General features: G+C 45.0%; 1 protein-coding gene across 1 annotated transcript in view; it reads right to left on the bottom strand.

Annotated features, from left to right (window-relative positions):
* Positions 1–5,809: 5,809 nt before the first annotated feature.
* Positions 5,810–16,022, bottom strand: part of LOC126167210 (hydroxyacid-oxoacid transhydrogenase, mitochondrial) — a 97,692-nt gene continuing 87,479 nt past the window's right edge. The window contains exons 9-10 of the mRNA XM_049920459.1: positions 15,718–15,839; positions 5,810–6,312 (exon numbers count right to left, since the gene is read on the bottom strand). Coding sequence (XP_049776416.1) covers positions 6,229–6,312; positions 15,718–15,839 — 206 coding nt within the window. The 3' untranslated portion in view covers positions 5,810–6,228. The remainder of the gene's footprint in view (positions 6,313–15,717; positions 15,840–16,022) is intronic.

The raw sequence follows: 16,022 nt of genomic DNA, 5'->3' as shown, positions 1-16,022 counted from the left end.
AGATATATTTTTCCCACGTGGAATGTTTCCCTATATATATATATATATATATATATATATATATATATATATATAATAGAAGAAAACATTCCACGAAGGAAAAATATACCTAAAAATAAAGATGATGTGACTTACCAAATGAAAGTGCTGGCAGGTCGACAGACACACAAACGAACACAAACATACACACAAAATTCAAGCTTTCGCAACAAACTGTTGCCTCATCAGGAAAGAGGGAAGGAGAGGGAAAGACGAAAGGATGTGGGTTTTAAGGGAGAGGGTAAGGAGTCATTCCAGTCCCGGGAGCGGAAAGACTTACCTTAGGGGGAAAAAAGGACGGGTATACACTCGCACACACACACACACATATCCATCCACACATATACAGACACAAGCAGACATATTTAAAGACCAAATAGTTTGCTGTCAACTGAGCGGAGGGATGATACTGGTCTACAATAAAATATTGCATTAGGATATCTTTTAGCTTATGTTTATACTGCATGAAGGCTGGTTACATGGATTGCCCTAATTTCTTTCAGATTTTTAAATGTATACATCCAAGTACAGCAGCTTGTTGAGTTGTGCTTATTAAATTTTTTAATGCAAAGTTAAGTGTCTTAAAATGGATATTTTCTTAGACTGAGGGCAAAGAACTCTTAACATCTTGCTAATATATTAATCACTGCGATAACCCACCTTAATGACAGTGGGAGAGCCAGCCATGACAAAACATCTACATCTACATTTATACTCCGCAAGCCACCCAACGGTGTGTGGCGTAGGGCACTTTACGTGCCACTGTCATTACCTCCCTTTACTGTTCCAGTTGCATATGGTTTGCAGGAAGAACGACTGTCAAAGCCTCCCTGTGCGCTCGAACTCTCTCTAATTTTACATTCGTGATCTCCTTGGGAGGTATAAGTAGGGGGAAGCAATATATTCGATATCTCATCCAGAAACGCACCCTCTTGAAACCTGGACAGCAAGCTACACCTTGATGCAGAGCGCCTCGCTTGCAGAGTCTGCCACTTGAGTTTGCTAAACATCTCCGTAACGCTATCACGGTTACCAAATAACCCTGTGACGAAACGCGCCGCTCTTCTTTGGATCTTCTCTATCTCCTCCGTCAACCCGATCTGGTACAGATCCCATACTGATGAGCAATACTCAAGTATAGGCCGAACGAGTGTTTTGTAAGCCACCTCATTTGTTGATGGACTACATTTTCTAAGGACTCTCCCAATGAATCTCAACCTGGTACCTGCCTTACCAACAATTAATTTTATATGATCATTCCACTTCAAATCATTCCACATGCATACTCCGAGATATTTTACAGAAGTAACTGCTACCAGTGTTTGTTCCCCTATCATATAATCATACAATAAAGGATCCTTCTTTCTATGTATTCGCAATACATTACATTTGTCTATGTTAAGGGTCAGTTACCACTCCCCGCACCAAGTGCCTATCCGCTGCAGATCTTCCTGCATTTCGCTACAATTTTCTAATGCTGCAACTTCTCTGTATGCTACAGCATCATCCGCGAAAAGCCGCATGGAACTTCCGACACTATCTACTAGGTCCTTTATATATATTGTGAAAAGCAATGGTCTCATAACACTCCCCTGTGGCACGTCAGAGGTTACTTTAACGTCTGTAGACATCTCTCCATTGATAACATGCTGTGTTCTGTTTGCTAAAAACTCTTCAATCCAGCCACACAGCTGGTCTGGTATTCTTACTTTGTTTATCAGGCGACAGTGCGGAACTGTATCGAACGCCTTCCGGAAGTCAAGGAAAATAGCATCTACCTGGGAGCCTGTATCTAATATTTTCTGGGTCTCATGAACAAATAATGCGAGTTGGGTCTCACACAATCGCTGTTTCTGGAATCCATGTTGATTCCTACAGAGTAGATTCTGGGTTTCCAAAAACAACATGATACTCGAGCAAAAAACATGTTCTAAAATTCTACAACAGATCGACGTCAGAGATATAGGTCTATAGTTTTGCGCATCTGCTCGACGACCCTTCTTGAAGACTGGGACTACCTGTGATCTTTTCCAATCATTTGGAACCTTCCGTTCCTCTAGAGACCTGCGGTACACGGCTGTTAGAAGGGGGGCAAGTTCTTTGACGTACTCTGGGTAGAATCGAATTGGTATCCTGTAAAGTCCAGTGGACTTTCCTCTGTTGAGTGATTCCAGTTGCTTTTCTATTCCTTGGACACTTATTTCGATGTCAGCCATTGTTTCGTTTGTGCGCGAGGATTTAGAGAAGGAACTGCGGTGCGGTCTTCCTCTGTGAAACAGCTTTGGAAAAAGGTGTTTAGTATTTCAGCTTTACGCGTGTCATCCACTGTTTCAATGCCATCATCATCCCAGAGTGTCTGGATATGCTGTTTCGAGCCACTTACCGATTTAACGTAAGACCAGAACTTCCTAGGATTTTCTGTCAAGTCTGTACATAGAATTTTACTTTCTAATTCACTGAACGCGTCACGCATAGCCCTCCTTACACTAACTTTGACATCGTTTAGCTTCTGTTTGTCTGAGAGGTTTGGCTGCGTTTAAACTTTGAATGAAGCTCTCTTTGCTTTCACAGTAGTTTCCTAACTTTGTTGTTGAACCACGGTGGGTTTTTCCCGTCCCTCACAGTTTTACTCGGCACGTACCTGTCTAAAACGCATTTTATGATTTCCTATTAACTTCCATATTCAGGAATGCTGCAACGGCCTTATGATCACTGATTTCCTGTTCTACATTTACAGAGTCGAAAAGTTCAGGTCTGCTTGTTATCAAACTATTCCACTTGGTACGCAAGGACTTGGAGCTGCAGTTGATCGGGATGGACGGTGTCTTGTACATGCTGTTCAATGATGTGTGCAGATTTATAAAATGATTTACCTAAATGTGAGTGATGGGGAATAAACTGCCTAAAGGAATAAAAGGTGAAAAAACTAAAAAGCTATTCTCTAAACTATGGGTTAAAACAGCGGTCTTCAAAATTTTCTGCTCCAGTACGAACATTGTGGGGCAGCACCTAGGGCCAAATACATACCGAACTTATTATTAATTGACAATCTACATAAATTAGTATGTCCTGAGCAACCTAATAGACTAGCTTTAGTCGGGGCGTGAGATAAGATGGACTCCGGATCCCAACTACTGATTGTTAAAAGTCGGCACCATTCGGAATGCTGTGTCAAATCTTCCCTGTTTTGGTTTGCTGTCACCCTCAGTGGGCCTAAAGATGCAAAGGTGTAATTGCCTGACAAAGTGTTGTGTTGTCTGTGAGAGCAGATGATTAACTGGTTAACAACAGTAACTGCACAAATATTTAAATGGCATATTCAATACGAGACATGATCACAAATGTTTACTAAATGTTTTGAATTTCATTTTCCTGCTGCTCATTGTGATGTATTACAGTCAGTCTTAATTTCATATTCCTTGCTACAAACCTTTACCACATTTGAAAATGAGCATTCTTGAATCTGTGCCACTTCTGTAAAGATTTGCAGCTCACTAGCTGCTCAGTACACTTTGCACACAGCTGTGAGTTGTCAGGACTCGAAGACGGTGACACATTCCCCCTCTAACTCCACAGTGGCTGCACTACTTACATCTCTGCCCCTGCGGTAAGGCAAATCTTACTTAGCTCACAGCCAAATTCACCAATGTCAATTCAAAATAAGCATCTCATATTACTACCTCTAAGTATTTTTGTTACTGAGCAGGAAAACTACACTCTTAAGAACCCACATTAGTTGACTTTTGGATTCAGCTGTTGGCTGATAGATGCATATTATGAAATACAGCTGAGAACAGCAGGCTGCGCAAATGTTTATTCATGTCACAGTTGATGACCACTGGCTTAAAGTGGAGGCACATATTTGAATGCAGTTAGATGTAAATGGCTTACATACAAAACAAAAAAGAAGGCACAGGGGCAAAAATTGACAGTCTAGAATTCTTCTCTCAGAAGGAGGGAGAAGTATTAATAAAAATTGACAAATAAAATATTGCATCAAAAATCTTAATAACTTGAACTATGAAAAATTGGACGATTTATTCAAGAGGAAAGGCTTCACAACTGAGTTAATCATGAGATGAGCCACCTCTGTCCCTTATACAAGGAGTTATTCACCTTGACATTGATTGACAGAGTTGTTAGATGTCCTCCAGAGGGATATTGTAACAAATTCTGTCCAATTGGTGCATTATATCATCAAGATTTTGAGCTAGTTGGAGGCCTTGCTTGTAATGCTCAGCTGGGCAGACATCTGGCAACCATGCTGGCCAAGGTAGGGTTTGGCAAGCACAAAGACAAACAGTAGAATCTATCAGCATGTGTGAGTGGGAATTATCTTGCTGAAATGTAATCCCAGGATGGCACATAGTGAAGGGCAGCAAAACAGGGCATAGCACATCATTGACATACAGTTGTGGTGTAAGGGTGCTATGGATGACAACCACATGAGTCCTGCTACAAAGCTACAAAATATAATCGTACACCAGACCATCACTAATGGTTGTCGGGCCATATGACAGGCAACAGTCAGTTGATATCCCACCCTGGTCCAATAAAATCAAGCAATGTTGAGTGATTAGGAAATTACACACTGAAAGTAGTAGACAAGTTAAAAAAACTGATGATAGCCAAAGCAAACTAGTAATAGCAAGAAAATAATTTATGAAAAAGAAAAATGTTACTGGTCAAAATAAATTTAGGTGTTGGAAAGTGTTTTGTGAAGGTATTCACCTCGAGTGTAGCCTTCTATGGAAGTGGAACTTTTAACTTTGAGCAGTTGGGGAGAGGGGAGAGGGGGAGAGGGGAGAGGGGAGAGGGGAGAGGGGAGAGGGGAGAGGGGAGAGGGGAGAGGGAGAGGGGAGAGGGGAGAGGGGAGAGGGGAGAGGGGAGAGGGGAGAGGGGAGAGGGGAGAGGGGAGAGGGGAGAGGGGAGAGGGGAGAGGGGGAGAGGGGAGAGGGGAGAGGGGAGAGGGGAGAGGGGAGAGGGGAGAGGGGAGAGGGGAGAGGGGGAGAGGGGAGAGGGGAGAGGGGAGAGGGGAGAGGGGAGAGGGGAGAGGGGAGAGGGGAGAGGGGAGAGGGGAGAGGGGAGAGGGGAGAGGGGAGAGGGGAGAGGGGAGAGGGGAGAGGGGAGAGGGGAGAGGGGAGAGGGGAGAGGGGAGAGGGGGAGAGGGGAGAGGGGAGAGGGGAGAGGGAGAGGGGAGAGGGGAGAGGGGAGAGGGGAGAGAGGAGCTTTTGAAATGTGGTGCTACAGAAGAATGTTGAAAGGATCAGATAGCTAATAAAGAGGAAGAATGGAAATTTATGGCACAACCTTACTCTTGATAGCATACTTCCTGAGGCATCAGTTTGGTTATGGAAATAAGTGTGTGGGGTACCAATTTTAAAGGGAGATGTAAACTACAATACAGTAAGCTGTTGGAAATGAATGTTGGTTGCAATAGTTATGCAGAGATGAAGAGGCTTGTATAGGATAGACTAGCGTGGACAGCTGCATGAAATCAGGCTGAAGAAGCAACAGAGGAGGAGGAGGAGGAGGAGGAGGAGGAGGTGAAAATCTCCGAGTGTTTCTGTAATTTGCATAGTTTTTGCTCTATGATACCATTCATCTCGCGTGCTTTTTTTGAACATGATCAGATACTCACTGGGGAGATTCATCAATCTTTGATTGAATCAAATGGTTGTTGTCTTTATGAGCTGCAAAGATTGAATGGATACTACTGCTCAGCTGTAAGATGGAACCACAGAGAGATCTGTATGAGCAACCTTAAAAATTAACATTGAATTAAATTTATTTATCAATTTTTAACATCCAGGTACAAAAGATACACATAAAAATACGTAACAAATCAGTGCTTTAACAGTAATAAGCCACTGAAACATATGTATGTATACATCAAAACATTTTTAATACATTAATAACAAAAAATATTTGTGGATTTCTTTTCCCTTCAGATAACCTGCCTTCTTACAAATATGAAAGATGTTTCAGTAAATTTATGTTGGTTAATTTTGTCCACATTACATTATATGGGGAGAAAATCTCCTTGAGCGTGTTATGCAATTTCTTATTGGCAGATTTGCTGTTCAGCTGCCTCTCTCCAGTTATTGCACAAAAACAATGTCTCACAAATAAGAAACATCATGTTGCATAGCTTCATATATTCTGTATTTCAGGACACATGCTTTGTGACTAATACACTGTAAATGAATTCTCAAACATTGTTGTCAGATCCTCTTCAGTTTGTTCCAATGGAGCCAACTTCCTGACACGGTGCTGGAAAAAAAAATTTAATTTAGAAACCAGAGCCTGTCAAAATCCAGAAAAAAAAACCTAAGCAATGCCTTAACTGACAGATTATGGAAAAATTTATGCATCAAATTTCAAACTAGCTGACAATTTCTAAGTATAATTTTTTTTTACAAAATACTCATGACATTTCAAAAATTTATTCTCATTACAAAGTCGAATATTTACATACATACTTTATATGATGTTTGTATGTGTGCTGTTCTGGCTCTTTTTGCCCTGCAGCAAGGTTTTAAGGTAATGTGACACCTCTATTACATATAGACACCTCCCCTCCCCCCCCCCCCCCCTACACACACACACACACACACACACACACACACACACACACACACACACAAATGTGGTATTTTTGCACAATATTTTAATTTCACATACACAAATTGTATCAGTGATAGATTGTGTATGTGTGAATTTCTGCAAAATGGAGCCATCACAGTATCTTCAAACCACAGATAATGCCTGTAGACCAAGAGAGGTAGAACACACACATGCAAACATCATATAAAGCATCTATGTAAATTTTTGCACTTAATAATGAGGATAAATTCTTTAAGTCAGTCATGCTAGGCATGAAGAGATACACAACTGATCTATTGTTTCATTATTTAACTCTTATTTCCTTTTTATATGATCCCATTAACACATTACATCATGAGCAATTACCATGCATTTCCAACACACTTTCATATTGCAGAAGGGTGTACCTTCACTAGTCAACCAAAACATACTCTTCCACAATGGATGGTTTGAGATTAAAAAAAAGGGGGTAGTAGATAGTCTAGAGAAAAGAGTTACTCATTACATATGTATATATTATGGCGTGATGCACGTTAATCTATAGTCATCAACTCAGATTATTCTGTGTGCTTTTGATAAATGTTTGCGTAATTTAACATGTTCAACATATATTTTCAGCTTTTTCATTGTAGTTAGTTTGTTACGACAGATAACTTTGATGCTTTAATATGCTGTCAAAACAATTGACCAGTGTTGTCTAATTAAGCACATAGGCTACAGTTTCACACAAGAGAACTGAGATAGCAGTCTAGCAGTCCCACCCACCCTCCCAAATGTCTCTTCAGTCAGGGAGCTAGGATATATAGTGGTGAAAGGTTTATCAGAGCAGACATTTTTGCATCTACACTCTGAAAACCACAGAAATGGAGGGTACTTCCTGTTGTACAAGGTAGCAGAGCTTCTTCCAGATCTATTTAGATGACTGCTTGAATGCCTTCGTATACACTGTAATTAGACTAAGCTTGTCTTTGCGATACCTACAGAATTGATACATAGGAGGGTATAGTATATTCCTCACTTAAAGCTGATTCTTGAAATATTTTTAAGTAGGTTCTCCATGAGATAATTGTACCCCTATGTATCTTCAAGTGTCTTTGAGTTTAGTCCTTTCTGCATATCTAACACGTTTCACAGGTCAAACAAACCTGCAATCATTCAAGCTGCTTTTTGTACACATTACTCCTCTGTTAATCCAATTTGGTATGGTTCCCACATACCTGTGCAATATACTGGGATTTATCATAAATATCTTTTATCTAATCTCCTATATAGACTGGTTCATTGCCAGGTACTAAGAGAATCAAATTAAAGTCTGGCCTCTGCTTTACATATGATCAATCCTATGTGATCATTCCATTTCATATTCCTACATGGATACGAATTATGTGTAGGGGTAAGCATAAAACTCATGTATACAAATCAGGACATATCTGGCTTCTACGTGATCACTTCTAGCCAGAGCAATATATTTTATAGAGGTTTGAGCAACAGAAATATCACAATTTAAACAGCATATGGACTACTACAGGCAGGGGATATAACAGACAGAGTGCAGTACATATCCGAGAAAAGGCTGTGTGTTGAAAATTATTTGTGTATCACTAGACCACCTCAGAACTATACCATACATTAATGAGTTAGGAATATGTTCCTACCTATGTGTTAACTTTCAAATGACACAAATCACTGTGCCCTGTCATGTGATGTATGACTGTTGCATACAATGGATGAATTCAAGTAAAATGGACAGTGTACCAGCATGTGTAAAACCACTAACAAATAATTTGCAAATGGCAGGTGAGCAATTAAACTGTAATATCACCGTATATTTCAGAGAGTTTGGCTCAATCGAAATCAGCAACTGTGCATAATACAGGATTGTGACAGAAATGAGAATGTTCGTATGTTACAATGTGTTAATTTTAACTGATCATAGTATTTACAGTGCTATATATTGGGAATCCTGTTTATGCTGGTAAAGAGCATCATATGGAAGGAGCTCAAACTGAAGTCTAGAGCAGAATACTGTTGATACTTTTGGACTGTCAACTAAGTGTGTCATGTGCATGGCCCACAAAATTTAAGTCAGCAAGAAGTCCATGAGCTTGTTTCACTGATTTCATAGTCACAACTAAGTTCTTAATGAAGTGTTTTGTGCAGAAACAAGGCTGTGGAGGCCTGGGCTACAGTGTAATGAGTGTTACATGGAAGGGATGGCAATAACTTCTAAGTAGCTAGCACTATTCACATTTTGTGGAGAGAGATCTAGAACCACAGGAGGGAGAGGCCACAAACAAAAGTGAAAACATTACTAACCTATCCAATGATGTCTTTTTTTGTGGTTTTAGGGCGCACAACTTCAATGGTCATTAGCGCCCTGACTACTCTAAAAATGCACCGCGAGCCACAAGTTGACAACAACAACTAAAAGGAAAAACACAATAAAAGACAGACTGACAGGCATAGGATTAAAAAACTTCATCAAATGTCCTTAGCGAGGTGTGTCAAATTGATAAAACAAAGAACACGAGCAGCTGCTCGTGGGTCATCCGCTAAAATGTCATCGAAAGTATTAGGCAGGTTAAGATCGAGGCGCAGTTGGTTAAGATCGGGACAGGACATTAAAATGTGTCTAACCGTCAGCAAGTGCCCACATGGGCAGAACGGCGCCAGCGCAGCCGTCAGCAGATGGCGATGGCTGAACCGGCAGTGTCCAATCCTTAACCTTGCTAAAACGACCTCCTCCCGCCGAGAAGGGCGTGAGGAGGACGTCCAAGCCACGGGAAGAGGTTTTAAGGCCCGAAGCTTGTTGTCGGTAAGTGCAGCCCAATCGGCATGCCACAGCGACACAACGCGCCGACAAATGACCCTGCTAAAATCGGACGAAGGGACACAACAAGAAGCTGTCCGAGGCTGGAGGACCGCAGCCTTGGCCGCGGCATCTGCAGCTTCGTTCCCAGGGATACCGACATGGCCAGGAACCCACATAAAGCTAACCGGCGGACCGACGTCCACCAGCCGCTGAAGAGAGCGTTGGATCCGGTGTACGAAAGGGTGAACCGGGTACGGATCACTGAGGCTCTGGATGGCGCTCAGGGAATCTGAGCAGATGACATAAGCAGAATGTCGGTGGCGGCAGATGTAAAGAACAGCCTGGTAGAGGGCAAAGAGCTCAGCTTTGAAGACCGAACAATGGTCATGGAGCCGGTATTGGAAACTTTGTGCCCCGACTATAAAGGAACACCCGACCCCGTCATTGGTCTTAGAGCCATCTGTATAAATGAAAGTCATGGTGATGAACTTCGAACGAAGTTCCAAAAAACGGGAGTGGTAGACCGAACTGGGGGTGACCTCTTTTGGGAGCGAGCTGAGGTCAAGGTGAACGCGGACCTGAGCCTGGAGCCAAGGTGGCGTGTGGCTCTCGCCCACTCGAAAGGTTGCAGGGAGTGAAAAATTAAGGTGTTGAAGGAGGCGACGAACGCGAACTCCAGGGGGTAGCAGGGCAGAGACATACAACCTATATTGACGGTCAAGAGAGTCGTCAAAAAAGGAACGATAAGACGGATGGTCGGGCATTGACAGTAGCCGACAGCCATACCGACAAAGCAGTATATCGCGCCGGTAAATGAGTGGCAAGTCGCCAGCGTCAGCATGAAGACACTCTATGGGACTGGTATAAAATGCTCCGATCGCAAGTCGTAAACCCCGATGTTGTATGGAGTTGAGGCGGCGTAAGATGGATGGCCGTGCAGAGGAGTATACGAAGCTCCCATAATCCAGCTTGGAGCGGACGATCGACCGATATAGACGAAGTAGGACGGTTCGATCCGCTCCCCACGACATACCACTGAGAACACGGAGGACATTTAAAGAACGGGTACAACGGGCGGCCAAATATGACACATGTGGAGACCAGCTAAGTTTCCTGTCAAAGGTAAGGCCTAAAAATTTGGTTGTCTCCACGATTCGGAGAGCAACGGGACCAAGTTGTAAGGACGGTGGGAGAAACTCTTTGTAGCGCCAGAAGTTAATACAGACCGTCTTCTCGGCAGAAAAACGGAAGCCATTGGCGACACTCCAGGAGTAAAGACGGTCAAGAGAACGCTGAAGACAGCGCTCCAGGACACGTGTACGCTGCGCGCTGCAATAGATGGTAAAATCGTCCACAAAAAGAGAGCCTGATACATCAGCTGGGAGGCAATCCATTATTGGATTGATCGCGATGGCGAACAGAGCGACGCTCAAAACTGAGCCCTGTGGCACCCCATTCTCCTGGCGAAAGGTGTCGGACAGGACAGAACCCACACGTACCCTGAACTGTCGATCCATTAAAAAGGAACGAATAAAAAGAGGGAGGCGACCGCGAAGGCCCCATGTATGCATGGTGCGGAGAATGCCCGCCCTCCAACAGGTGTCGTAAGCCTTCTCTAAATCAAAGAACACAGCCGCGGTCGGGCGCTTCCGCAAGAAGTTATTCATAATGAAGGTCGACAAGGTAACCAGATGGTCAACAGCAGAGCGGCGCCTACGAAATCCACATTGGGCATTGGTAAGTAGGCGTCGAGACTCAAGCAGCCAAACCAATCGAGAGTTAACCATTCGCTCCATCACTTTACAGACACAGCTGGTAAGTGAGATAGGTCGATAACTGGAAGGCAAGTGCTTGTCCTTCCCCGGCTTAGGAATCGGGACAACAATAGACTCGCGCCAGCATGCGGGAACATGTCCCTCAATCCAGATGCAATTGTATGTACGAAGAAGAAAACCTTTACCCGCAGGAGAAAGGTTCTTCAGCATCTGAATATGAATAGAATCAGGCCCTGGAGCGGAGGACCGTGATCGGCCAAGTGCGGTTTCGAGTTCCCGCATGGTGAATGGGGAATTATAACTTTCACAATTCGAGGAGCAAAAGTCAGGTGGCCTAGCCTCCTCTGCCTGTTTGCGGGGGAGGAAGGCAGGGTGGTAATGAGCGGAGCTCGAAACCTCGGCGAAAAAGCGGCCGAAGGCATTGGAGACAGCCTCAGGGGCCACAAGGACTTCATTCGCGACCTTCAAGCCAGAAACTGGGGAGTGGACCTTAGTGCCAGATAGCCGGCGCAGGCTACCCCAGACAACAGAAGAAGGAGTAAAACTGTTGAAGGTGCTTGTGAAAGCAGCCCAGCTGGCTTTCTTGCTTTCGTTAATAATACGACGACACTGAGCACGTAATCGTTTATAATTAATACAATTCGCCACTGTAGGGTGGCGTTTAAAGGTGCGTAAAGCACGTCGACGAGCACGTAAAGCGTCTCTACATGCTGCGGTCCACCAGGGGACCGGTACGCGACGTGGAGAAGAAGTAGGGTGAGGGATGGAATATTCAGCAGCAGCGAGAATGACTTCCGTGAGGTGTGCGACCTGACGATCGCAGCTTGTGAAGGTTTGATCCTGAAAGGTCGCCCTGGAAGAAAAGAGCCCCCAGTCTGCCTTGGAGATGGTCCAACTAGAGGAGCACGGAGAGGGAGTATGCTGCAGGAGATGGATAACACATGGGAAGTGGTCGCTCGAATAAGTATCAGCAAGTGCATACCACTCAAACCGGCGTGCAAGTTGGGGAGTACATATAGAGAGGTCTAAATGGGAATAGGTATGAGATGTGTCCGAAAGAAAAGTAGGGGCGCCAGTATTAAGGCAGACAAGATTGAGCTGGTTGAAAAGGTCTGCTAACAAGGAGCCCCTCGGGCAGGAGGCTGGAGAACCCCAAAGGGGATGGTGGGCATTGAAATCTCCAGTTAACAAAAACGGTGCAGGTAGCTGAGCAATAAGTTGCATCATGTCTGCCCTGGTAACGGCAGATGACGAGGGAGTGTAAACGGTACAAAAGGAAAACGTAAAAGTGGGGAGAGTAATGCGGATGGCGACTGCCTGCAGGCCGGTGTGCAACGTGATGGGATCGTAGTAAACATCATCCCGGACCAGCAACATAACCCCTCCATGAGCTGGGATTCCTACCATAGGGGGTAGGTCAAAACGCACAGAGGTGTAGTGTGCCAAGGCAATGTGATCGCATGGGCGTAGCTTCGTTTCCTGGAGGGCTACGACGAGCGGACGATGCAAGCGGAGCAGCAACTTCAAGTCCTCTCGGTTGGAGCGAATGCTGCGAATATTCCAGTTAATAAGTGCCATCGTAAGAAAAGGAAGATGAGAGAAGGGGTCACCTCGAAGGCCGCTTAGGGCCTGGCTTCGAGCGAGCACTGCCGCCGCTATCAGTAGGCGGACAGTCATCGTCCATGGGGTCTATAGGGTCATCGGCCATCTCGGGAGGATGGCCGGGAGGGGGAGCGTCCTCCGCCGGTGAACGGCCAGATGTTCGGCTACCAGCGGTGCGGCCAGGCGAAACGGATGACGGCCTGGGGCGGCAACCGCTGGGTGGCGCAGGAGAAGAAAGGCGCCGTGGCGGAGAAGGAGAACTGTGCTTCCTATGCGCCTTTTTAGAAGGACGTTTGGTGGAAGTACCGGTCGAAGGCTGGGAGGTCGAGGGACGGAGGAAGTCTGCACGGGATGGTTCCTTCTTGAAGGACCGTGCATCTGACTTCGGGGTCTTCGACTTAGCAGAAGCTGAGGAAGTGGCTGGTGTCTGTGGTGTGATGGGAGGAAGAGGAGACGTCGACCGCGCGATCTTAGCACTGGCCGAACGGACGACCGTGGTGCTGAAGGTCAGATCGCATGTCTGGGTTGCGACCTCTCGGGTAGTCCGAGGAGAGGCGAGGACAGTACTATATTTCCCCGCTGGGAGCAGCGTGGGCTTCCTACTAGCCAATAGCTTGCGAGCAGCCGAGGTGGACACTTTCTCTTTGACACGAATTTCTTGGATGCAACGTTCGTCCTTACAGACAGGACAGTCGCGGGAGGATGCGGCATGGTCACCCTGACAGTTCACACAATGAGGAGACGGAGGTGGACAGTCACCCTCATGGGCATCCCTGCCACAAGTGACACATTTAGCCGCATTGGAACAAGACTGTCGAGTGTGATTGAAACGCTGACACTGGTAGCAGCGCGTAGGTGTCGGGACATAGGGGCGAACAGAAATAACCTCGTAGCCCGCCTTGATGTGCGATGGCAACTTAACACTATCGAAGGTCAAGAAGAGTGTCCGGGTCGGTACAAGGTCGTTGTTGACCTTTTTCATGACCCGATGGACAGCCGTCACGCCCTGCTCAGCGAGGAAAGATTGAAGCTCCTCGTCAGTCAATCCGTCGAGGGAGCTAGTATACACTACACCACGAGACGAATTCAAAGTTCGGTGGGCCTCCACCCGGACAGGGAACGTGTACAGGAGGGTGGCCCGAAGCAGTTTTTGTGCCTGAAAGGCACTCTCAGTTTCGAGTAATAAGGTGCCGTTACGCAACCTGGTACAAGATTTGACAGATCCGGCTATGGCATCAACGCCCTTCTGAATAACAAAAGGGTTGACAGAGGAAAAATCCTTTCCGTCCTCAGTGCGAGAAACTACGAGGAACTGTGGGGCACGCGGTAGTACTTTTGTCACTGTTGGCTGGTCACGTTTCCGTTTTTGGGTCGAAGTCGAAAGCGATGGAGTAGAATCCATTGCGGAGGAATCCCCCATGATTGCCAGCGTCTCCGATGGCGCGCTCCTTCCTTGTGGGGACCCTCTCAGAGGGCACTCCCGCCTTAGGTGAATGTTTACACCTCAGGTCACACCTCCCGAGAAACAGACGGAGGGACCAATCGGCATGGTCAGAAGGTATCAGCTCAGGCAATCACCCCTCCCCGGGCCTGGCCTTTACCAGGGGGTACGCGCGTGCCTTACATGTCTACCCAGGGCGGGGACTTACGCGTTACCCCGTCACCGGCTACGCGTGCGAACGCGTGGGTCGGCCTTCAGACACGCACAGGGAGGAAGGAAGAAGAGGAAAAAGAAGAGAGAGAGGGAGAAAGAGGACAGACTGTCTCAAACGCCGAGGCGGAGACCAGAGAAGGCAAGGAGAAGAAGGCAATGAGAAGGCAAGGAGAAAAAGGCAATGAAAAGGCAAGGAGAAAAAGGCAATGAGAAGGCAAGGAGAAAAAGGCAATGAGAAGGCAAGGAGAAAAAGGCAATGAGAAGGCAAGGAGAAAAAGGCAATGAGAAGGCAAGGAGAAAAAGGCAATGAGAAGGCAAGGAGAAGTCAAGGGAAAGAGTAAGGAAGACAGTGAGGTGGAGAAGAGCAAAGAAAGGGACCAACAAAAGGAAGGAAGAAACGAGAAGTGAAAAACCAAAAAGACCACGATTATAGGTCGTGAAACCGTCCGTCTCCGGACGCAGGCGCTAACTACCCCCGTGAGGGGGATGGACTCCTTTTAGTCGCCTCTTTCGACAGGCAGGAATACCTCGGGCCTATTCTAATCCCCGGACCCGCAGGGGGGATGATGTCCTTTAGTGTTAGTGCAGTGCAGAATACATACAAATCTGCACTTGCATAGGTACAATGTCCCAGTTGACAATAATGTAACAACACTGCAACTGTCACATGAAAGTAATGAAATGCTAACAGAGTTTTATGACATATCTTCAAACTGGCTTCTAACACTACATATCTTGTTAACACATTAAGACTCTGGTGTCCATTGTTCATGGCCATGGAACCACCAAATAAGGCATGCTTAAGGTGCATCTTACAGCTTCTACCTGCCAACAGTTATTTTCCAAATTTTGCATAAGGGCTGTTGCTGACACTGTGGGACAGGTGGTTTTAAAAAATAGAGCAGAGGGGAGGGAAGAGCCATCACCTATATTGCCACTTTGCTAAAATTATACAGACGTAGTTCTGGATAATATGAGATACATGAATTGAAATATTTCTCTTTAATATTTAACTTCAGTTGCTAATGATAGGCTATGTAAAACACTAGAATAATAATCAAGGAAAATACAGTAAATTATGCTCATGAAAGACTGCTATCATTTAGAAAATAAGAAACTGTTCAATGTAAATTTCATATTGCTCATTCTTTTATGAGCCACTTATGTTCCTATTTTCTGAGCATCGTGTCTTTATTCACCATTATGTATCTCCCTGTTGGAAGACTTACCTGTGGAACAGTGCCTTTAACTAAGTTAGGAACGTCATCTTTAGTGAAGCCAAGGGCAGACAAGCCATTATCTACTTTCATGACCTGCATATATTCTCTTACAGTATCTGCCAAGATTTTTCCTGCAAACAATCAGATACATGACTTGTGAAAAAATGCTGTTTATCCTCTTAAATACAAATCAATTGGTTTGCTGTATCCAGACTAATGACGAAAACGTCAGCAAAACTATTGTATGAAAAAATGACTCAAAAAAAGATTAAGAGCATTAAAACCTGAGTTGATCAGTGAAATAATTCAGGATA

Source organism: Schistocerca cancellata, chromosome 1, assembly GCF_023864275.1.
Source record: "Schistocerca cancellata isolate TAMUIC-IGC-003103 chromosome 1, iqSchCanc2.1, whole genome shotgun sequence".
Classification (NCBI taxonomy): Eukaryota; Metazoa; Arthropoda; class Insecta; order Orthoptera; family Acrididae; genus Schistocerca; species Schistocerca cancellata.
This window is presented reverse-complemented; position numbering and strand designations above follow the sequence as displayed.